This window comes from Gavialis gangeticus, unplaced genomic scaffold, assembly GCF_001723915.1.
Source record: "Gavialis gangeticus isolate Ggan-Ray unplaced genomic scaffold, GavGan_comp1, whole genome shotgun sequence".
In the NCBI taxonomy this organism is placed as follows: domain Eukaryota; kingdom Metazoa; phylum Chordata; order Crocodylia; family Gavialidae; genus Gavialis; species Gavialis gangeticus.
In genome coordinates this window covers 1,411,864-1,437,545 of record NW_017729024.1, presented here as the reverse complement: position 1 = coordinate 1,437,545, position 25,682 = coordinate 1,411,864, and the positions used below count along the sequence as shown (strand labels likewise).

General features: G+C 38.5%; 1 protein-coding gene and 1 long non-coding RNA gene across 2 annotated transcripts in view; one reads left to right on the top strand and one right to left on the bottom strand.

The window, feature by feature from the left end:
* The window catches only part of LOC109297185, a 22,804-nt gene extending 22,047 nt beyond the window's left edge, over positions 1-757 (top strand). The window contains exons 4-5 of the long non-coding RNA XR_002097231.1: positions 648-654; positions 685-757. This is a non-coding gene — a long non-coding RNA (uncharacterized LOC109297185). The remainder of the gene's footprint in view (positions 1-647; positions 655-684) is intronic.
* Positions 361-25,682, bottom strand: part of CEP120 (centrosomal protein 120) — an 88,653-nt gene continuing 63,331 nt past the window's right edge. The window contains exons 17-20 of the mRNA XM_019516815.1: positions 21,569-21,691; positions 16,819-16,917; positions 2,551-2,696; positions 361-1,876 (exon numbers count right to left, since the gene is read on the bottom strand). Of these exons, the coding sequence (XP_019372360.1) occupies positions 1,639-1,876; positions 2,551-2,696; positions 16,819-16,917; positions 21,569-21,691 (606 nt within the window). The 3' untranslated portion in view covers positions 361-1,638. The remainder of the gene's footprint in view (positions 1,877-2,550; positions 2,697-16,818; positions 16,918-21,568; positions 21,692-25,682) is intronic.

The following is a 25,682-nucleotide window of genomic DNA, read 5'->3' as shown; positions in this document are numbered from 1 at the left end:
TTTTTTTTTTTTTTTTTTTGCTCTTAACATCTTTAAATCACTTAATATTAAAAATAAACATTTAAAATGTATGGCAAGTTTATTTAGTGTTATAAAAGCATGTTATGACATCATTAGTAGGTGATGGTTCCCAATGGAAGTCTTTTTGTTACGGTATTTTTTTAATGCAATTTGTTAGGATTTTCTTCAAATGACCTTAAAAAAAATTCTGTTAAATAAGAGTTCTGTGGTAGAATTCTGCATTTCAAAACACAGAAGTTCCTAAAAGAAAAAAAGTGGTACTTACATGACCCCAGTGCCATAAGTCCAATGACTTTTAAAATAAATAAAATAAAATAAAATAAAATAAAAAAGATCTCTCAGAATTAACTAACTTCATTCATGTATGAAATAAAACATGTTAAAGTTTTCCATTTTTGATACAGACATATGTAAAATCTATCTAGGCAACAAACATGTGCTAGTGAAATGTACATAAAAACCACAAACCATCCACACTGCAAAATTTCACTCTGCTGTAGGAGTCTAGGACTTGGAATTGTAACTATTTCAACTGTGCACATCACAAAAACCCACATAACTGTGTGCGCTCCACACTCTGCCCCCCCTTAGTCAATTAACCAACATATAACATTTTGTATTTTTAGTACTTTTGTATCTCAATTTCAAAAAAAGATATAGAAGGCTGAAAAATACGCAGCTTGAAGGAGAAAATAAAGCTTTATAGTCATTGCAGCTGATTAAGTCATCATTTAGGAAATATTCCTATGTAGAAAAAGCCCTGATTATTTGCATTAAACATGAATTGATATTTAAACATGTGGTTACAATCACTTAATCAATATTTCCCACACTTTCTCAACATAAGCACATGCGTATTACCCTCATTAAAATCCTTAATCTTTTTATCAGCAATTCATCTTTGCAATCCCTCCATGTAAAACTCTTAGAGTAGAAATCCTTTTGCAGTCCAAGAATGATCAGTTACCTAAATATTTCATGGAGTTTCTGCTTGCTAAATTTTAGCATTTTTGTTTTCATTTCAAACTTTATCATTTGCAAGTGCAAGTTTTTCAAAAGCCTTCATGCTAAAATAAAATATTCAGGCAAGTAATTTAGTTGTGGCCCCAGAAACTAAAACTGAAAGCATTTGCAAATGTAAGAGGATATGACATTTATCAAAGCACAGCATATTTTTAGCTCATCATTTAAAAAAGTTATGTCACTGTAAATTATTGCAGTCACTTTTTCTTAGCACAATTTTATTGAAAAGCTATTTCAAAATAAATCCATTAAACAATAAATTATGAAAAATACCAAACAAAAGTCTAGACTGGATATTTTAAAATGGTATTACTGATAAATCCAGCTAGGGTGATAGGAAGAGAGGTAGAAAATGTTTAAACAGAAAATACAAAAAAATATATATTTATCTATATATAAATTACCTCAGTACAAAAATATTAATACAAAAGGAAAAACACAACCCTGCTGCAAGTATTTACACTAACTTCAATAAAAATTACTAGAAGTATGAAAATTAAGCATTTGCTTAAGTCTTTGCAGAATCATTGATTTAGTCTGCAGAATTGATTGTTTTATTATGGTAAAACTTACTTAAAGCATGTTCCTAAGACACTATTTACTGCTGCTTCTTTTTGCAAGAGCCTCTCCGATTTGACGATCCAGTTCACTTACTATATGGTCTTCATGATTATACACGCCTGTTCTCAACAAGGTATCTCTCTCTTCTATCAGGCGAGTGAGATAATCGTCCATACTCTCATTTAACTGTCTAGCTTGAAGACCACCCATTCTCCCAAATGAAGCATCCCCAGAATCCTGCAATTGTTTTTTGTCTTCTTGTTGCTTTAGCCTGATGATAAATAAATAAATAAATAAAATCAGTATAAGACAAAATGATCTTCTCTTGTTATATTTTTTTCCAAACTGACTGTTACAGGAAACTTACCCCACGTCCAAAAAAAGGTAACAAAATCACCCTTGCTATATTAAATTTAAAGGAAGTCTTATACAGCAGATACTTATCCAGAATCCAAGAATCTGAACATATATGTGCTTGTTACAATGATTACAGTAAGGGTTACATCCTGATAATACTGTTTAAAAATCCACACAAGTGGCACAGCCCAGATTCTAAATTACTGGATTAATTTTAAATAGAGGACACCATTAGGCAGACTTAAAATATCAGCAAGTGAATGAAAAGCAAGTTGAAAGCAGATCATGTTTTATGGTTTTTTAAAATATATATAGCAGTTATTTTATATATCAGTTCTGCTCAGAAGTGAGGATAAAAAAGACTTGGTGCAGTATAAGAACAATCTTGACAAAAAACTGGGTATGGTGGCCTTTAGCATAGATTTTCTATAATACAACACTGTTACATTTTATAAATGGGCAATTTTTACCTAAGGGACACTAAACTGTGTTCCTACCCTGGATTGACAGCCAATTAAAATTTTGATTTAACTGAACCTTCCCCTACTTTGAGGCAGAGGGAAAAAAATCCTGCAAATGCTTTAATACCTGTTAAGTTCATTCCTGATATCCTCCAACTCTTGTCGTTCTGTTTTCCCCAGTTCTTTCTCCTCTGCTGCCAAGTAGCGAAGTCTCATGTGCTCCAGCTCTTGCTGCTGCTTTTTGAGACGGGCCATAGCATTCTCCTGCTCACGCTAAAGGGAGAAATCATTTGACAAACTCTTACACACAAAAATGCTAACTCCAGGGATGCCTCCATTGTTTCAGATGGGAATTAAAAACAGAGCTAGTAAGAACCCCAACATATTACTAGTCAGTAACTAAGCAGCCCCAGGTACTCATTGTAATAAATGTGTATAGGTATGAGGTAACAAATGAAATAAAACTAATGGCTCAATTACAATTCCTGCAAACACGTACCTAAACCAGAATGCAATCAAATCTGGACCCTAAATTAACAGCTTTAGCCATCAGCGACAAAAAGGATGTGTATTTAACAGCTGATGGGTCTGCTTTTTCAGACACTTAATGAAACTGATAAACAAAGATTACACTCATGAACGTGGCTTAAGATACTATTAGCAACTGATTTTGCTAGATCATTAGAAGCACTTAAAATTCCCTCCTGCAAACAGAGGGAGGATGGAAGTAGGTGGGTGTTAAATTCTCAGTGATTGCAGAGGACACTCATCCTATTGGTTCTGCAGTGTATAGCACCAGAAAGCTTGTTCAGCAGAAGCAATTTTAGTCTAAGATTTGAAGAACTAATTTCTGAAGTGGCTTCCTGTCAACCAGCACTGAAAATATAAGACTAAAATTTAGATTTCTTCTGTTTTCAAACAGGGAAAAATACTTAAGTAAAAATAATCAGAAAAAAGAGGGGTGGGGTAGGTCAATGTCCTAATTGTTTTTCACAGTTCCATAAGCTAAGTAGCAATGACCTGTCAACCAGAAAGAGGACTTTCATAAAACAGGACAAGTGACATAATCTAGTTCTTGGGGACATTAAATCTGTTTTAACTTCACAAAAATCCTGCTTACTTCTGATTTGTTCTTTATACAGCCTAGTTTGTTACCTGACCCCGGACACATCAATCTTGGCATAACTTATAATCGTAAAGCACATAACAATGGTCCATTAACATCCATGTTAAGAATGTTTACTTTGTATTGTCTGACTTTATTTTTGTTATTACAGATATAAACTGGATTTATAAAATTACTTCATTCTGTTTCTATAAGCAAACCAATTCATTACATATTCAACCTATCTATTGTAGAACAGATAGTAAAATCTTATGTCAAGGTAAATCAGTCTTAAAAAACCCTAGAAAAACAACCTGGATCACAATTGCTATCCCAGGAATTTAGAAGAAAATCTCAAATACTTCTTAGTTGACGCTCTCAATCCGCATGTCTACACGAGATATTTAACAGCAAATTAGCATAGTTTACTGTGATGTAAGCATGTGGCTCTACACATGCACATGCTTACTTCACAGTAAATTCCCCTAATCCTAAGTAAATTTGCTACCTGCAAATGCAAATAGCTAATTTACTTCGCATTAGTAATGGCGCCAAAACACTCATGCAGACTCCTGGCTGGGAGCCAAATCTGCTCCTGGTCAGCCGTCCACAAGGGGGCGGGAGATGGCTCCCTGCCCCCGGGACAAGCCAGGGCAGGCTCTGCCATAGGATCCTGGGTGAGGATTGTGTCCCCTGCCCCAGCAGCAGGGAGCTCCAAGCCCCCTGCTCCCAGATTGTGATCACAAAGTGGGGACTGGGAGATCCTTCTCCCAGTAGTGGCTCTGCAGCTGTGGAGCCACTGCTGGGAGATGCGTATGCCCCAGCCCAGCACCAGATCTTCCACTGCAATTGCATTTATAGATTCTGAAAGGACAGTTCCCAGTCAGCCCCAGACTGCATGGGGAAGCACATGCAGCCTGAAGGTACTGTTTTAGGCAGTCCCCAGCCAGCTCCATACTACACATGCAGACTTCCCTGCACAGTCTAGGGCTGGCCAGGAATGGTTGCAGTCAAGGGTAGGTCCTAGCCCCATGGTCTGATTAGATGATCAAGGCACAGGGCTTAGAGACAGCTGCCTCGTGGCGCAGTGTTCCCTGCCAGCCTCTGGGCTAGCACTCAGGGGGAGCCTGGAGCTCCCTGCTATGGCCACAAGGGCACATTACAGGGCTGCAGGGACCTGGGAGCAAATCTGCTCCCTAATCCCTGCATGTGTAGACACCTACCCAAAAACATTTACTATGCAGTACCTTAATGCACAGTAAATCCTGGCTGGAATAAATGCAAGTGGAGATGTGCCCAATAAGTAGAAAACATCTCAACCTCTTAACATTACCATAAACAAACTACCCTCTTCCCACCTAAGATTATAATTTTAAGGAAGGAATACTGGACTGGTTACACACAAAGACATCAGTTTATAGGCAAAGAACGATATTTCGCATTTTCATACAAACCAAGCCAGCCATCTTGGCACTAGTGGGAACTAGTGAGCCAAAAAGGAAGGGAAGGATAGTTACTCGTAGGAACTTGCAACTGAAGAGTCCAACAAAAGCAGAACATAGATTTTTGTAATGATTAGAAAACAAAGACAGCAACTATCAGGTTGGAACCTTGAAAATCTCCTCATAATATAGCTATTATTCTATGGCTCATGAACAAGCAATTGATCTACAGTAGATGAATGTGAACATGTAAAACCAGAGGTAACTTTCCCTGCCAACTTGTGAACTTGAGCAAAAAAGCGTTTTCAGGATTAAAAAACACCTCAAATGTATTGTGCTTTATTTGCCTATGATCATATATCAGCAATCTGTAGTACAGGGTCATGTTTCTATGTGGCTTTGGACACTAAAAGTCCTTACCCTACTGAAGTCACTGAGAGGTATGTTATTGACTTCGACATTGCCAGGATACCAGTCTATGGCCATTTTTAAAATATCACGATAAAGAAAACAGAGCAAAGTCATCAGCAGAAGGGCAGTTTGGTTGGAAAAAAAGTAGCAGTGTTGATGAAATATGCTTAGTTTCATGCAAGGCATTTGATTGTGTTACATTTGACTTTGTTGACTTGATTACTAAACTGGAATTATATAAAAACAACATAAGACATCAAACAATTTACAAACTAGTTAAGTGGTGAATCTAAAATGTATTCTAAATAGGAAATCATCAAGCATGTACGTTTCTAGTGGGGAGCTGAAGGGAATTGGATGTTGGTCTGACATTTTAAGGATATTTTGGGAAGGGATGGAGGAAGAGAAGAATTCAAAATAATCACTAATAAAACTTGAGATGATAGAAAGATTAGGAAAGTGATTAATAAGAAAAGAATGGGTCATTGATAGAGTCATCTGGAGTGCTGACAAATTAGGCACAAGAAAACAATAAGTACTTCAATACGGCCAAATATAAGATCTAGAGTCAAAAGAAGATGAGCCATGATTACAAGACAGGAAAGTATTCCATCCTGGAAAACAGTAGCTAAAAAAAACCTTGCAGGGGGGAGGGGGAAGGTGTTTGATCTGATGAATATGAGCACTAAGGATGATACTACAGCCAAAAACAGAGGATATCATTGAATGTATCCACAGCAAAACCTTGAATAATGAGTACAGAATTGATATTATTTCTGTCTTGGGCACTGGTGTGACTAGTGTTTGAGAGTCAAGAATGACATTAAAGGAGGCTGGGGAGGATTCAGAGAAGATTCACATACCTAATCAAAGAACTGAAAATACTGAAAGATTCCACTTTCTCAACCTACATCTAACTTATCAGAAATGGTGTGGGGGGAGGGGGAGAGTTCACAATCTGTAAGTACCTTCATTGCAAAACAGAAATGTGATAATGAATAGCTTCCAAATCTCAGACAAAGATACAGCATCATCCAACAGCTGGAATCTGAAGCAAAACAAATTCAGTTTAGAAATAAAATGAAGTTTCTAAAATAGCAAAGGTAACCAAAACTGAACTATTTACCACCAGAGTTTGTACCAGATTATCAATTGCATGGAATTCTTTTAACAACATTTTTTCTCCAAAAGAGATATACTGTAAGTCAAGTACCGCTATAAATTTTATATCCTACAGCCTGTGTTACACAGGTCAGATTACATGATGATCACCAGCCTCTTCTGGCTTATAAAATGCACAAATGTCTGGATGAAACTTCAGTAGAATGAAGTAGGTTAAAATGAGAAATATTCTAAATAATGTGAGTATTGTAAATACTGTGAAAAAATAAGTGCACATCGAGTATAAATTTCCACAACTGACCGGTTTCTTAACTGCTCATGTTCATAGTTCACTTAACCTGCCAGAAATGGCTAATGCTGTGAAGAAAGGTACTTAGTGTCAAAGAAATGAGTGAGTGAAAAATTATTCTCTCTCAAAGCAAAGAACAAAATTCTGACTGCTTCTGTAAGACAGGAAGAAGTGCCCTATTTCCTCCTCTATAACTTGCCTGACAATATTGACAAATGGATCAGAATAACCTGACTCCAAAAGACTGTTATGGATTCTGGAGAAGGCATTAATACCTTTAAGATATTAGTTGGCCCTAAACTAATTGACAGTTTAAATACTAATTTTTGGGTCACTGTCTCTGTCATGAAACAAACCCAGCTAGGTATCCCAGCTTCTCAAACTTGCTTTTACCCAGAACCTAACTAGAATGATTTCTGGAGAGAGAGTTTTTGACTCCTAAGAACCTATCTTCAGCTTCTTAGGAGAAGCTCAGACTTTGAAACAAAAGTTCTGGAAAGGTTATTGGTTGTAGCCATGTTGGTCTAATATTTAACTGGTATAATAAAAGTTGGTCTAATTTTTCGTCAGTCTCATATTTAGGTGGTATAATAAAATATACCACCATGTACCCAAAGAAACTTGCCTGGAAAGGTTAGGCATCTTTTTGCTAGTCCCATTACAGTAGAAGAAACACATGGAGAAGCCCAGAGTAAAGGACAACCATGCTTAGTGTCCATAGCTCATGGTATTCTGCCTGGCAAGTGTGAAAATCGCCAGGTGGTTGAGACTGAATAGAATCATTGCAACTGTCTGCCTGTTTGGAGATGTATTCCCCTGGAACACCCAACTAAGGCAGAATATGTATTAGCCCCTTACGAGGTCCTCATTAATAGACAAGAGAGCTCTTATTAAAGCACCATGCTACAGCTCAAGAGAAGAGGACTACTGTGAAGCACCTTGGAAGGAAAGAAACTAACACGACAACCCAAGTAATTAAACTGATATTTATTGGTCTGGTAGAGAACTGAAAGTGAGCTGCTGCAATATGGCTTTGGAGGTAATTTTCCTGGAGTGTATTACTGCTCCCCTCTCCCTCCCTATACAGGCCAGGAATTGTCTCTAAGCAGCTTTTCTCCAATATTTAGAGACATGGTTTCCCAGCAATGTTAGCACCGGTAAACTGGGTATAGCATGAGAATTTTTGTACAATTATTTTCTTAGCAGATGAGCAAAGCTTAAATCAGTGGTTTTCAACCTTGTTGGAGCCCCTTGTAAAATGCCAGCTCTTATTTTTCACATTTTTTTATTATAGAAAAATAATAGAATAATTCTTATGTTGCAGAGAACTCAGACCACAACAGGTTAATATTTTTAACACTGTTCATTCCTATGACAGTGGTCTCCAAACTTTTTTGATCGCGCACCCCTATCAGTAAAAAATTTAAGCACCCACCCCCAATATATGTATATTTATATAAATATAAATAGAAGTTCTAATATTTCCTTCCCACACGCCAATGGATTGTCTTGCGCACCCAACTTCAGAGACCACTGCTATATGAAATTTTTATTCATCTTGTGAATCATGTTTGCACACTGAAGACTGTTAACATTGTGCAGCCCCCTGCAACACTCCTGAAAGTATCTTAAGGCACCCCAATCTTGCCTTACAGGTTTGGACCTACTGAAATTGCAATTACATGATTTTTGTCGAAACTGCAATTTTGGGCAGGCCCTGCAAAAAAGCACAGGCTCCGCGAAAACGCGTGGGGTCCATGCTTTTGGCAGGCTCCCTGAAACAAACTTATTGAAAATAAAATGCTGGCTCCCTCTGGCTGCACAGCTTGCTGGGGAGGGAAGGGAGGAGGGGGACTGCCAGCATGGCAAGATGGCTGTTGCCCCTGTCCCTCCCTGCTGATTGGCTGCGAGGACCATTTGCCACACAGCCCTGCCCCCCACCACCAATTAGCAGGGAGGGGAGGGGCTGCATGATGGACTGTCCTATAGCCAATCAGCAGTGAGGGGCAGGGCCATATGACAGATGGCCCGCATGGCCAATCAGCAGCGTGGGTGGGGCCACCAGGGTCCCTTGGCCAGAAGTGTGGGGAGAACTGCCACACACTGCCCAAGAAAATGGCTGCCAGCCCCGTGGTCTCCCTATGAAATCAGCCAGGCCAGCAGCTGCCTTGATTTCAGTAGACAACTACCATAGTAAAAGAATGCCTGCCACGTGTAGTGCAAATTTACTTGGCGATTCCCATACTTTTGTGAATTAAATACTTAGCATAAAAATAAAAAATAAGCATTTTATAACATTTTAGTAAATGGAGCAAGCAAAATGTGACCCCAGAATCCAGTGATCACTCTCAGTGCATCATGAATGCAGATAAAAATGCAGATTTACATAATACTCTTTACACAACATAACCATTTTTGAATTCTAAACAACATCATCACAACAATCTGCATGGTGAACACTTATAAACAAAGGTGATATTTATTCTCCTGAATAGATTTTAATAGATACTCAAGTTGTCCAATAATCTTTCAAAGACCCCAAAATAAGTCAAGGAATGTAGATTGCTTGATACAAATGGGAGATTTAAATGTGATTTTTCACATAGTTTACTCCAAATATGAGGGGTTTCAAAATTCAGAATTGTTATGGTTAGATCACAGGCCATGAAAACAGTTCCTTTATAAAACTCAAATTTTAGGGAGATGGGAGGGACGAGGCAGAAGGAGACAGGATTCTTTATCCATGTTTGGTGATGAAACCGGTGCCACTTTATCAGAAAGTCTTGCAGATACCAAAACCACTTTTTTCTGTTACTGTTTCAACACTAACAATGTGAAACAGACTCCCTTTCTATTAGCACTGAAAGTGGACTCCCCTGCATAGGACTACTATCAATTAACACAACTTATTAAGAAACACCTTTCAAGTTGCTTGAAACATATAAAGTAACACAAAATGCTGAAACGCTTAACTATCTTTTGCAAATATTTATTTCACACAAGTTACTAAAAAACAGAAGAGTTAACATTTCTGAATATTTTGATATTGTTAAGGCAATCAGGACTCATAATAGAGATACCTTTTTTTAGACCAACCAGATTTTTGCAAAAAAAAAAAAAAGTTTTAATTTTTCTTTAATTAAAGACTTTTTTTGCAAAAATCTTGTTGGTCCAATAAAAGATATCATCTCTACTATGAGTCCTTACTGCATTTTCCTCTAGACCAATATGGCTACAACCTGGATACTTGATACTGTTAAATTTTCCAATGAAAATCTATTTTATATTTTTATAGAGTAGGAGGGGGGAAAAATAAGTCTTAAATTTGTTGCTGAAAACATGGCTCAGGAGGGTAGACACGATAAAGCCAATGTCAGTTAATAAAGCTTGTGTTGTTTTAAACAAATGTGTCAGTTAGCTTTGAACAATAGCAATCTATTACAAACATTTACATGGCGATTGGTATTTCACCTCAATAAAATATTAACCTAAAGATGAATCTAGTTTGTAGTACTCTCTATTGACACATCCAACACAAAATAATGTTTAATATGTTTTGAAAGGCTTTGATTTTCCCTCCTTCTTTGACTCCACCTACCATACTATGTATAAAATAAATAGGATAAATTAGAGTATTTTCAGGTGTGAAAATGCAGGCACACACAAAATTACCTTACCAAATAAAGCATCTGATGCATGAAGCTGTATGTGGAGAGACAGTAACGGGGGAGGGAAGGAGTGGGCCTCCCCGCCCACCTCGGGCCCAGGCCCACTCCTCCCCAACCCTCTTCCTCTGTGTTGGCCCTGAGCCCACTCCTCCTGTCCCTGAGTGGGCCTGACACTGGAGGGAAAGAGTGGGCACGCTGTGGCATTGGTGGTGATGGTGGGGCCAGGGTAGGACTAAGACTGGGCCTGGGCCTGACCTGGGGGTGTGGGGAGGGAGCGAGCCTGAGCTGGGGGAAAAGCTGGCCTGCGACGGCACTGGAGGGGAAGGGGGTCAGCAGGCCCTGCCCGGCCTGGTTCAGCTCAGCCCAGCCCAACATGGCAGCTGTGGGAGGAGCTAGCTTCCTCCCCCCGTTGGGCCCAGGCCCACTCCTCCCCAACCCATGCGTTGGCCCCAAGCCTGCTCTTTCCGCCCCTGCTGGGTCAGCCAGGGCCTGCTGTTCCCATGCTGCTGCAGCGGCCCAGCTTCTCCCCCACATCGGGCCCAGACCCCAAGCAGCAGGAGGGAAGGGGGAGCAGGCCCGAGGCTCCGTCCCCACCCGCTCTCTCCCCACCCCATCATTCCTGATGGGCAGTGGGCTAATACACACACACACAAATATATATACACACACAGACATACCCCTTTCTCTCCATATACAGCTGCATGCATCAGATGTCTTATTTGGTAGGGTAATTTTTATATTGCTTAAATCAAGTTTTGATATTTTAAATTCAACTATTCTTATTGAACCTGTAAGCATCTTAATTGGTTTCAGTAAATGCCTAGAAAAAAATGTCAAAAATTTCTCAATTAAATTTAGTCAGATGAGCACACACTTTCCAGTAGCACAGGTGCTGAACTTTGAAGTTCTACAAAAACGCATTGTTGCAGACATGAAGAGATTATAATGTTCACGTGCCAAGACCTCAGGCTGAAGCACCACAAAAAAAGTCACCACATAGGTATGTAACACTGCTGGTGTTACTACCATAAGGGGGAGACCATCAGCAGTATGATGCCACCCATCTCCAAATTCCTAGCTCCGCTCCTTTGAAGTGCTACCTGCTCCTTCTCTCTCTACCCCACCCCTAAATAGGGGCTGGGAGGCAGGAACACTCAATGACTGTACACCCTACCATGCTTCACTTACCCAAGGTAGGGGTGAAGGAAGGGAAAAGCAGAACACTATGGGATGCTGGGGGACTGAGTGATCCCCTTGTTATGCTATATCAGGGGTAGTCAACCCCCCTGCATGCATGCCAGACCATGGCACATGAAAGCATTTTGCTTGGCATGTACACCTCAGGGCAGATGGTGGTGTTGCCACAACAAGGATCAGCCTCTTTGTGGCTGCTCTGCAATCTGCCCCTGGCATATGGGGGTTTTGGTATTGATATTCTACAGCAATATTAACATTAATTACACAAGAATTAAAAAATTATTATTAGATTATGAAAGAATCCCACCATGCCACCAGGTGCTGGTGCTTCAGTTAAGAAGCTCCTTAAATCAAGAAAACACAGTCTTTATTTTGCCATAGCTGCCTATAAATCCAAAGGGGAGATGTAAACATACATACACTAGACTAAACAATGGCTAAATAGCGGCCACTATTCACTCTCCCACTCACACATACCATACAAGTCTGTGGGAAAAACTTACGATTGAAGCTAAGGAACTCAAGTAAAGTTTTCTGAAAATAACCCAGAGCTGACAAGTCAGTAGGAGGGCCTGGATGGTTTCAAGACACAGTTTTTAACCAAGACTTGGACCTCCAACTGTTTTTTTAAACAAAGATTTACGTCCCATCCTTGGCTAAATTACTTATAAATTAATCACATTAATTACTGAGTGGATAAGCAGGAGGCTGGACAAGATAGAGCCAATGTCAGCCAATAAGGCCTGTGTTGTTTTAAACAAATGCATCAGTTATGCTTTGAACAAATCCATAGGGTATACATATGGTAAAAGACTTAAAATCTACTATAAACCTACTATAAGATCTCTTCTCCCAAAATATGTATAATTTCTGGCTAAACAGTGAGGATTTCTTTGCACATGAGTCATAATAAAGTACGCATGTGCTTGATCTCTGCAGGATCTAGGTCTAAGTTCAAAGACCGACTTTTAAAAAAGTTTAAATATAAAAGAAAAAAATATGCAAGTGTATATATGTGCAAAGAAATTACAGTAGATACTTTCAAGAAAAAAGGGGGCACTGAGAATAGGGAAGACATCTGTTCTCAGGCTTGATGACAAAGGTTTCATAGTTTCATAGTTTCTAGGGTCGGAAGGGACCTGAGCAGATCATCTAGTCCGACCCCCTGCCATGGCAGGAAGAACACTGGGGTCAAATCAAAAAGGTCATGAATCTTCAAACTAATTTTCAAACGCAGCTTTACAAACCATAGTTGAATTCCACAAAACACTGCTTTTATTGCAACTACCAATAAGCTTGAGTGGCAAATGTCAGGGTGTATTCACGCCTTTACCTGGTTATAGCTGATACTTCATTTTAGTATCTAAAAATTCCAGACAGAGAAAAATTAGTAACTTTTCTTCTAAAGTCCACACAACTTACTTGCAAAAGCTGCAATGTATACACTGCATTTTTTACAAAATACCAAACTATCACAGATCTGTTCCAACATAGCTAGTTCCCAAGTAAAAGGGAACTTTATAATTAAGGAAACATTGACTTTTATGGTTACAAATCAGAAGAAAAAGCACATTTTGCTAAATGCTTAGCTTGTAGATTATGCTTCTTTAATTCACAAATTGACTGTACTAGGTCACCTTTGAGTAATGGAAATCTCTATTTAAATGTTTTTTTGGCAATGGGCACAAAGCATTAGATCTCATTTCCAAGACTTACCAGCTGGGTTTCATCATTAACATTTATTAACAATCTAAGATACGGCTTTCAACGTCTAATCCTCACTACACAAATGTTTTGTATAGTCCTCCAGAGGGCTTTGGTGTGACAAATTACTGGCATAGATTACAACCCTGTGGCTATTCACCAGAGGCAATACAAAATTAACATTGTACTAATCCAATTTAAACAAGAAATTGGACAAACTGTGCAATTGCACAAATCATCTGAACTAAAGCAGATCTAGAATTCCTGGAGGCAATTAAGGTTCCAAATTTACATTCAAAACATAGTAAATGGGTTCCTGATCATTTTCCTTTTTTATATTTTAAATGAGGTTGAAATGCTACCTTGTTCATCTTCTATCTATTCAACTGAAACATATGACTTCATAACAGCGTGAGTACACTGAAGTCTCAACCTAGGTTTAAAAGGGCCTGTTTTTAAGGATAAAGTGGTAGGCAGCATAATTCAGTCTTCATATCAACTTATTTATTGGTTCAGATGTTTACTAAGGGGGTCAGCCTGCCCTGGACTGGGACCAATTAAATTACTTTGGATGCCTGTTTCATCACTACTGATCTGGCATGTATTTGACCTAGTAATATAAAAGGTGAGACATATTTAATAGTAAGTAGCAAGGTATGGATACCCTGCTTTATTCTACAAGTTTTTTTTTTTTTAAAACAACTAATTCATTAAGGGAAAAAAAAAACATTATACTGGGCATTTTGGGGTCTCCTTTGGGAAGTTTTAGCTTTTGATGCAAGCCTGGCAAGTTCTTCATTAGATCATCCTGTTGTGCACAAATATTTAAGAAATATTATAGGCTATTTTTTGATCCCTGACAATTACTACCAAAAAAGACCAAAGACAAAAAGGAAAAATGAGGACAGCATCGAAAACCAAAAGCTCAGTTTTATAACTTTTATTACCTAGAGATGTTTCCTTTTTTTACTCTTTAAGTTGTAAAGGAAAAGATTAACTTCCAAACCTGAAATTGAATATTATATTTATCTACAGCTTTGGACAGTGACAATGCTGAAGCATTTCTGTCCCTCCCTTCATTACTAACACCATTTCTTCCAAGAGACAAGCAAGGTCCTCTGAGTAGGGATGTAAATATTGTTTTAAAACAATATTCATTTGAACTCCTTGAATTATATTGGTTAAATGATTAACCCAGGACACAGCAACTTCTCAGCTCCTGAAGCCCTTTGACTGGAGGAAGAGGGGAAGGATGCAAGCCCAGTCAGATAACACACCCCATCTGAAGCCCTAGACTGAGAGGCAGGGAGCACCTGTGACCAAGCAGCTAATTGCTTAATTCACTAGTCATTAGCCAGCTGGCTGTTTTCCTCTTAAATTAAGGGTATTAGACCCTCTTGCCCCATCCCCCTTGTTCCTCCCTCCAGCTTTCTGATTCCTGCTGGGGCACTGTGGGGCTTCCTTTCCCCACTTCCCTGCCAGACTGTGCTCACCAGAGCTAAAGGATAAAGAGTAAGCTAACTGGTTACGACTACACTTATCGGTTAAACGATTAATTGTTTAACCTTTCACATTCCTATCTCTGAGGGCTCTTGTTCAAGGCAACTATCCATTAGAAAGGGTACTGAGAAATCCAGTTTCTCTTTTCCCCCAGTCTAGTGTAATCCTCTAGGAACAATGCCTGGCCTATTCCTCTATTACATCTACACCAGGTCCCAAACTATCCCTTTATAGTAAGGGACAACAATTTTTTATTCTTGTAGGGCAGAAAGAACAGCCTCTCTCTTGTGCATTTCTTAAAAAAAAAAAAAAATATTAGATGTTACTTCCAATACATTCTTCTGAGATCCAAGGCTTTCAAAGAAATGAAGGGCAAAACAACCCCTTTCAGTCTGCTGCAAATCTTGGCAAAATACAGGGAAGGCTGCCTTTATTGTGTAGTTTGGGACATGCTATTTTACAGTGTTCCATTCTTAAGTTTTAAGCAAATTTTGAAAAGCTATGGAACATAATATAGAAAGAATTATTGCATCCTGCTGAATAAGATTTAGAAAATGGGGACTCCCATTTATTCAATGAAGGGGAGACCCTAAAGCAACAACTTGCAGAATCTTAAAATTATATCAACACGAAAGAACCACACCATGTATTTCTAGAAGATAATAGGTAATTGAGAAAAATACACAAACAGGTATATGCATTATTGATAATGATGGAGCTGCTACTGCTTTGAGTTTGCAGAACATAGAAACACTAAAACAAAACACAGACAAACTAACAAAATCAACAACATCAGAGACATGAAATTCCGAAGGCAGAAAGAAAAACAATTTTGCGATTTTTAGGGTTCCTGCAAGTTTGCTGTATTCTGCAAATCGTATTTTGTCATTTATTTTAAAAATTGTTTTTTAAAAGTCTTTTTTAATTATTTTAATTATTGTTAATATACGTGTTAAACTATTTACTGTTACCATTTTAAAATTAAATTTTGTAGGGCAGAGGGGTGGGGAAGCTGATGCGTCTCCTCTTAAAAAATAGCTGCAAAGATAAGCACTTGTATCTTCCCCATATCAAATATTCCACAAGTAGATACAAACTTTAAAGCCTACAAGGTAAACAGGAACATAGGCAATTTGTAACATTTAGCCACTTTCCTCTTTGAAAATACAGGAAGTTAAAAGCTGCAGAAATCTGAGAATAATGCAAAAGGTCCAATTTAGGTAACAGCTCTCCCCCAGGAATTAGTTGAAATAAAATACGTACTAAGTTGGTATGGTTGAAAAAAAAAAAAAATTATTTTTACTAACAGAGTGTCTAGAGGGATGAACTTGCAACTTCTATTCTTTTGTGCCCTCACCACAGTTGCTCACAAAATATATTTCATTTAATATTTAAGCAGGAAAATAAGAACTGTTTCTGGTGTAAAAACAAAACAGATGGGAGACATAGCCAAGATAAACCACTATACATTTTATTTTGTCTTCTCACCAGACACTGATTGAGCATCATCACAAGTGACCTTTTTTAATTACTTGGATATTTTTTAAAACCATTCTATTTCCATGTCAAACTAAGGCCCTGATCAACCAGGAGGATTATGTCCTTACCCATTTTTAAGATACAAGCTTTAGCCAATTATGTTGTATATGTGTTCCTTTAAAATGTGCAGTTAGAAGTGTTTTTTTAAGCTTTGGAAAATACGTATTTTTTCATTTTCCCCAAACTCAAAAGATAGAAAGTAGATTGCCAAAAATTCACTTTCAGGCAGTGTTTTGTTATGAAAAATTCCAGCCCAAAACTAATGATTTAGGAATGATGCCAGCATTTTAATAGAAAATGGTAGTTATAATGGGAATCAGTTTGCAACAATGCCCCGTGGAATGATATTGTTCTATATTGGCCTCAGAAAAGAAAAACTACATATTTATTGTGCATTTTCTATATGCTATTTACATACCTGTTTTAGTCTTGCAAGTTCTTTCAAAGCCCTTGCCCACTGTTGCTTGTAGTGAAGCTTTGACTTGGTAGCCGATTCCAATTTTCTTTCAAGTTCAACCTAAGAGCAATTAAAATCATATCAGCGGAAACTTTATACTAGTGGTTACAGTCATTGAAAGACTATATATACAAAGGTTCTGGCTTAAGAAGTGTTTATGTAGCGTAACCTACAACATCATCTAAAGCTGTTATATAGGTTAATATAAATATTATGGCACATGAACATTTTCTTGTTTAAAATATAGCTTTATTTTTATTTTATATAGCAGTCTATATGAAAAGGCACTAGATAAGTCTTAGTCCCAGGACAGCAGATATAAACTTTTTTTTGAGTCCTCAAACCCTTGAAAAACCATATTCATATTTCTGTAAGTTGTAATTTAGCATTCCAAATTAATTAGCACTCATCTCCTAGTGCCAAACAGTGCCCTTAGAGATGTGGGGTGACTCCTATTGAAGCCACTGGGAGAAACAGGTTTCAAATTAAGTGTGGCCCTTGGATTGGAGTGGGGGAAATAAGGAAAATTGGCTTGTATTCCAAGTAGTGTTAATTATCCCCTCTAATCAGCCACATTTGTCCTAGAACCTTAAAAAATATTTTATCACTTAACTTACCATATAGAAGACACAGGACTAGTTTAAAACAATATTTTATCCTTTTAATGTAATGTGCTAAAAAGGTCATTTGAATTCTAAGTAAATACTTCTATAATGTATAGCTAAGCTATACAAAGCAACAAGACAAAAATAGTCTAATCAAAATACTCATTTTAAAAGCACTAGGCAATCTGTTATACATGAATAAAAGCCAACTTGGCTATATTTTAGGAATGTACTCTCTCAAAGTCTGACTTGGTTCATAGTTTGAACGTGGCCAGTCTAGGTTAGGGTGTTGCTAAATTTTAAGTGATAAATCTGTCCAAGTCTAAGTCATAAATCTGTTTTTGAACTGATCTACCAAGCCAAAGTCCAAACAGAGTCGAGTTCAATTGTTTGCTCAATTACTGCCATTATAGGCATGGAATATACTTTGGACAATTCAAATGCAAAGACAAAAGGAAACTGTAAAAATACCAATGCTTTAGAATTATGAAATATTCACATATATTGCAATTGAGTTGAAAATCATCATAAATAATTAGAAAGGTTGCTAAAAAGATAGGACTTCCTATCCTGGAAATTTAACATAAGACATCAAATCTGTCATCAAAAGTAGCCACTATTAGATGCAAAGGGAGTTATAATAAACCACCTCCAGAAAATGCGTGTGTTTTATTATACTGTAGTGTAGAGGTGAGCAAAATACGGCCCACCAGGCTATTCCATCCAGTCTGTATCATGTGAGGCTCACATGCAGTCCACAAAAGCCACACATGATGGGGCCAAAAGCCTGGCCCCATCTCTCTTTCTCTCCTACACCCCTCCCACAGCTCCCACCCCAACCACATACTCACACCCTTCCATAACCACCCACCATACCCACACCCCTCCACCAACCTCCAAACCACACCCCTCCACCATCCAAGCACAATATACAGTAGGATGTATTTTGAGCTATTATACAATCACCTCTAGATAGACTGCACAAACACAAATCAGTACAAATATATTTTAAATAAATTAAAGTAAGTTATAGCAGATGTTTTATTTTTTTCGTATACAATTTGGGTTTTTTTTTCCTGGTTGCAAGATTGCAGCACCCTCCCTTGCAAAAGGAGTGTTTTGGGGTAAGAGGAAGGACTTCTGGTGGCAAAGTTCAGGTGTTGCTGGGGCAGGATGCTCGGTCCCAGTATGGCAACCAAGGGCAGGGCAACTGTCAAAGGGTGGGGCTACCCATGTGGCCCTTGACAGCTTACCAAAACTCGGTAAGCGGCCCTCCAGCCAAAATACTTGCCTGTCCTGCTGTTGTATAAGAGTGATGGGTAGCTATGATGATCCAAAAATTACTACGAAATTCTTGACATCAGTCAGCTGTAGCACTCTCTCTCTTTCTTTTATTAAAATTCTAATAGTTCCATATGATCATCTAATACAGTGATTCTCAACCAGGGTCCTGGGGCCCCTTCAGGTGCCATGGGATCCTCTGAAGTGTGCTGTATGATGTAAAGAGACCAGAAATTTTGAAATGGTGTTTCTCCATTCACTAAAAGTTATGGAAGGGTGCCTTCAGTCTGTTGTGGGGTGCCCTGAGGAGTGTCTTCAATTTAAAAAGGTTGAGAACCACTGATCAAATCTTTCTTGAAATTTACTACATCATTTGCTAAAAAAATTGCGTCAGTTTCAAGTTAACTGTTTAATTTATAAAAATGATTTTCAAGAAACTATTTTCTTATGCAACTTTATTTTAAAAGCAGTGGTTATTTCATAGATTTTCATATATGTTAGGGCTGGAAGAGACCTCGGAAGATCATCGAGTCCAGCCCCCCGCCCAAAGGACAGGAAGTCAGATGGGGTCATAGGATCCCAGCAAGATAAGCATCCAATTTGCTCTTGAAGGTGTTCAATGTAGGTGCTTGAACCACCTCTGATGGCAGGCTGTTCCAGACCTTGGGGGCTCGAACAGTAAAGAAATTCTTCCTTATGTCCAGCCTGAAATGGTCTTGTAGTAGTTTATGACCATTCGACCTCGTCATCCCTTGGGGTGCTCTGGTGAACAAACGTTCCCCCAGATCCTGGTTGTCACCCCTGATAAGCTTATAGGTGGTCATCAGATCACCCCTGAGCCTGCGCTTTTCCAAGCTAAAGAGCCCCATGGCTCTCAGCCTGTCATCGTAAGGTCTGTTTTCCTGACCTCTGATCATGCACGTGGCTCTTCTCTGGACTCTCTCAAGCTTCTCCACATGACTGTTCCACAAAGGGGTAAATAGTCCAGTTAAGTAGTTCAAGACCTTAAGCAGAAGTTTGATTATTTTTTTTAATTACACAAACTGTTTACCATTCAATCTGTCGGGATATTAAAAGGAAATACAAGATCAGAAGACATAACAACAATTTTTTGAAGGATGCTTGCAGTCTAAATACAGAGAAAAATATATGTATAATAATTAGATATTAGGCAAGGCTTTCAAATCAACATGCAACCTTGCACGTTGTCCTTCAATATCACTTTTTAAAAACTGAGACAACATACTCCAGGATGATGCTTATAACAATAAATCAATGGCTTTACTTGACAACATGTCCAAAGCCAGATGTCCCTGAGGCTTAGCAATATGGACCTTTTACTTCTTCAGTCACCCAGTACTTCCTAGAATCCAGTCCAAGTATACTGTAGGCTGTTCATATGTAAAATGATTTGATGGCCTCTGCTAAAATCTTTGTAAATAAGCATTCAAATGGCAATAACAGTCTCACTCATTTTCCATGCTGGTAGCTAACCAAAAGTATGAAGTGAACAGACAGACTAAAGTGCCCTGTCAGTCCCTACCCTGGTTAGGGTTGATACTGGCTAATACAGAAGAAATAAAAAAAGAAATGCCATTATTAAATTCCAAGGGTGTGTATACAAGTTGCTTTTTTCTGCATTTAAAGTGCTTTATTGCCATTACTTAAACACAAGTGCATGGCTTTACAGCACTTTAAAAAAGGGCATTGTAAATTAATCCTTGTTAAATAAGGTATTAAATTACAGCACTTGAACTTCTGTACACTGGTCAAAATTTCTGGCGATTCTGCCAGTATCCCATGAGCTTTGAGAGCTTGGTTAGTTCTCCCTGGTGCCACCAGGGTAACCTGAGTGCACTAGCCAAGCCTGCAAAAGCTGGCAGCTCACTTGCTCCTGTCAGCCAACTGAGATTCAGCAGGAGGGGGCTGCAGCCATCCCAAATTTTGTTGCAGCTCTGCTGCTAGCGCCACCACCTGACACAGTCCTGGCTCAATGCCCTGCCTCCACCCATGTGCCAGGAAGAGCAAGGGCGGTGCCACGCAGGCATCCGGCAGCGGCAGCACTGGGAGTGGAGCTGCGGTGAAATCTGGGGTGGCTGCAGCCCCCTCCCAATGTCCGTGCTGAGCCCAAACCCCGGCGAGAAGAGCCCTGTGCAGCTCTGGCTCCAGCGTGCCTACCCCGCCCCATAGAGATCCAGGGACACATGCCCCCCCATACCTTCCTGGGGTGCAAGCAGTGGTAGGATTTGCGCACCCCCCCGAACAAGCCACAGCTCCATCCTGCACCTGCCTGGGCAATGCCTGCCTGTACCCCCTCCATCACTTCAGGGGGCATTGATCTGTCCCCCTCATGCCCCTTCCCTTCCACCATACAGACTTACCATCTGAGAACAGCTCTCCACACTGCCAGCTCTGTTCCTTGCTGCCTGTGTGTTGCAATGCAGCACAGACATTTATTGGCCAAATTATTGGCCCATTGGGCCGATTTCCGATACAGCCAATTTTCTTTATATCAGTACCAATCCAATATTGGACCGATATATTGGCACCTCTAATCAGAATCAAATGCTCTGCTCTGCCCCAGAGCCTGGAAGCACCAAAAATCACTCTCAGCATCCAGGGCACTATAGTTCATCATGTCTTAAGTGTAATGTCTGCCAGAGGCCTTGAACTGAATTTGACAAGATTACTTTTCACCCACAACTGGGTTTAGATATTTAATGGCTGAAAAAAGATTAATCAGTTTTATCTAAGAAACAGATTACTACTTCTTCTTCATTACTTATGGATATACTGTTTAAAAAAAAAGTGAAATCCATGAGTACCTTTTCTAAAGTAAGAAGATTTATTTCTGACTGTAGCCGGATCTCTGGTTTGCTACTTTGCTGCTCCTTGTACTGCTGGAACTCCTTCTCCAATATCTTATACTTATTTTCTGCTTCATAAAGCTACATTAAAAGAAAATACCAACATATAGCAATCACTACGGTAACTTAACAATGGAAAGCATGCACAGAAAAAGGAATATCACAGTACTTAAAATTAAATCCCTAGAGCAAAAAGATTTTATTTCAGTTTATTGGTTTATATAAAACAGACACTGCTTCATATTCATAAGTTATGAATTTTTAATTATGATACACACTCAGAATTTTACAGAAAGCTTTGGTTGGCACTCTAAAGAAAAATCCAAATTTCCCTTGATATAAGTTTGACTTAAAACATGGAAATAATTATTCACCCAATTTCTAAATTGCGACTTGCAAACGATTACAGGCAAAATTACTCGAGTATATAAACAAATGGACAATTTAAGAAAAAACACTGTTTAACTACTGTACAGAGTTTTTATTATTGACTCAACTTCACCAGCATAATTTGTTCAGGAATGTCTGGAAGAGGAAACAATACTTTGTTCAGCCAAATAATGATTTAAAAGCCTGAAAAGAAGGCTTCAGTGACTAACGTCTTAAATCCCATGTACATCTGACCTCACAGTTTTCTTGCAGTGTTGCAGAAAGATAAAAATCGAAAGGAAGATTTTGCTAAAAAAACAGGTAACTTAAAAGATACTACCTTACCAAAACATGACCATATTAACTCCATTATAAAAGATTTAACTCTCACAGTAACCAGTAATTTCAACATACCCATTTTGAACAGTTACACAAATGCTTGATGAAACATTAAAAATTATTTACTAGATATAGGGAAAGGTCAGATAATAGAAAAAAAATCATTTTAGTTAGATGCATGAAACTTTCGTTGATGTTTTATTTTTGACCTACCAGTATTTGTTCAGGTCACTTGGTACAGATACACAGTCTAAAAAAAACAGTACTTTAAAATAAGCTACAAGAATAACTATTTTTCATCTATGTCATTTAATAAGAAATAACTATTTGTAATGACAAAACAGATAGATATGCCATATTTTTTATTCTTATGGCTCTACTTATAAAGGAATTAATAGGCTGTTGACCATGAACAGACCAACTAATATGTGTGAACTTGAAAACAATGCCAGCAGCAGTAAGACTCAAAATGAATGTCTAACCTTGCTTGTTCTCGAAGACCTGAAAACCCTTACATACCCCAAAGCCAAGCCATCAGTGGATGACTGTTGTGTGAACAGTCAAGAAGACTGTGCAATTAGAGTGGAGACTAATGCCACATGTGATGTAGATAACTATACTTACTTTTCATAGAAAAAAAAAGGACTGACTCATTTAATAGGTCAAGGGAAATAGTTCAAAGAAGATTCAAACAGCTGCTCTTGAAAAATGACCGGGCTCATCTTTACTCACCATTACACACATTAAAAAAAATGTTTAAAAGGATTCTTTAAAGATAGAACATGTATATTTTCTTCCCTGACATCCTAAATAGAAAACTGTATACAGAGTTAAAAGGCAGATCAAATAATGAGTTGGAAAAATTAAATGTAATTTCTTTAAGAACTCTGTTCCTTAGCAAAGATGAATATTATAGGTGTGGACAGACAACACTTGGACTGTTTCGAGAATGTCACTGATTGGAAACCAGTTTACAGTTGTCTTGGCTCAGAGGTGTCTGTGCACACACTGCTGGGAGCTCAAGGGGTAGTAGCTCTCTGCTGCTTTTAAAAGCTGATAAACTTCCTTCCATTGGTGGTAGTAGACTCCCTGGGCAGCCCCCTGGAACCTGAATCCCTCAGGAACACAGAAGCAGGAGACTAGATAGCCCTCCATATCTACTTCCCACCCTAAATAAAGCCTGGGATGTATGGACCCTGGTCAACTGGCACCCACAGAAGGGAATAGATCAGATCTTTAGAAGTGGATGAGACCTGCTCCTAGAACTCCAACCAGGGATGCTCAAGTCAAGCACAGGCAATAGAGGTTGGGAAAGTAGTGTTAGATGTGTACCAGCCAGTTGCCATGCAGGCGTTGGGGGAGGGAGCAGTGCATTGTGGGATAACTGGAGAACCAACCAGACACTAGTCACAGAAAGCTTGATGCCTGCAAATAACACTGAACTAGTTCACAGAATAATAGTCAGTTATCTAGGTATACTTCTGAAACAGTTCAGGTTTAAACCAGCCTAAATTGGCTTGTATGTCTGGATGTTTGAGTTTTAAAACTGCATTTAAACCAGTCTAAGCACAATGTCTGTAAACAACACCTGAGTGACGTTAATTTGTGATGATTCAGTTACCAGGTATCATATCTTCTCTCACAACTAGGAACTAATGGGCTGGAACCAACATTCAGCTTTACTGCAACAATATGGAAGGAAATGAAAAAGTACTTTTTAATTTCAGGATGTGGCAAACTTAATACGCATCAGAAGAAGGATAAAAATATCTACATTTATCTCAAAAGATAAATGTGTCATTAACTACTGAAGTCACTGATACTTGTCGTAGGAAAACTGGAGATAGTTTACTGAAGGGGTTTTCAACCTTTTTGGATCAGTGTACCCCTGGCAGCTGGACATGGACCGGGGGTGGGGTGGGGAGGGAGGGGGAGGGTCTGTTCTCTTGGCAGAAAAATTACAAGGAAACACTTCAACAGATATTCAAATGGTGAGCCTCTGAAGAAGAGACAGCCTGCAGTGCTGACTCTGTTCAGCCTGTGTCCCTGTTCACACATTTCAGGATGTTCTGCAGGCTCCCTCAGTATGCCTGGAAACAGAATGGGAGCAGCATGGGGGCAGGGAAAAGGGGAAGGCTGGACTAAAGCACCCTGGGATGCTGCAAGACTGTGGCTTTTTACAGATGAGAACATGTACAGACATTAGCCCTCCAAGAAGAAACTCTGCCAGGAGTGATTTAAATCTGGTTGTTCCTGGGTTATTCTTGCTCTGGGAGAAAAATCCTGAACATCTGTACCCTTATGATTTCTCCTGGGAAAGCAGCAACTCTCCCAGGAGAAACTGAATGTCTGTACATGGCGCAAATCTGAATCCAGCCCATGATGTCCAAAGATGTTAACTGACTGGGCCTTTTTGGCGATAACTATATTTACTTTGAATACAAACAAAGATGAGACATAACCAGACCACACCCTTATTCTACAGCCTTATTTTATGCTAGAGTATTGCAAAATTAGTTAACCATTTTAATTTAGGTCATTTTAACAATCGATCAGAAATCATTACCATCGATATAAGCATTGGGTGAAATACATACACAATTTGAAAATGTTGCCTGTGGTCATTAGAATGGGTTTTGAAGGTTGGCTCAATTTTTAAAAGATCAAGATGCATACAATAGAGGTCATGCTTTTTTATGGAAAATCAATTATTTTTGCTTTAACAGCTAGGCCTTTTCTGAATTGTCAAATGTCTCAACCAACACATGGAAGTTTAATATTGAAAAAGCCAGGGTGTAGAAAACAAATTTTTTTTTACATTCATTCAATATGAAATGAAGCTTAAACCCAAGTTGCTGCTAAATGAAAATTAAAGACATACTAAAAAAGGAAAAATTAAAATGAAATCCAGGTGTTTCTAATATTTTTTTTTGTAATATAGTACAATTCAATTACTCAATGCTACAATACAATACATAAACTCTTATATTAGAAAGTAAAACACGCCAAAACAAAATATATGCTATACAAAAGGAGATAAATATTCTCAAAAGTATTTAAATAATATCCAGAAGCATATTTCCGGCTTCATTATGAGAGACAGCTATAAAATGTCTAAACATTGATTGCTCAGGAATGCTACTACCAAAATAATTTGTTATCAGTGCTTAGCTAATGAAACTTAGCTGACAGTTTTGGGGCCTTTTGTTTTTTTGTGCATCTCCCCTCCCCCTTGCTCCTATTTTCTCACTAACTTTAAGTAGCACTTTTCATTTTTTCCACTACTTACCTTGTCTGTTTGTACTTGAGTTTTGTTTCAAATTGAAAATAATACTTGTCATTAGTGCTTAGTAGTGGTAGAACT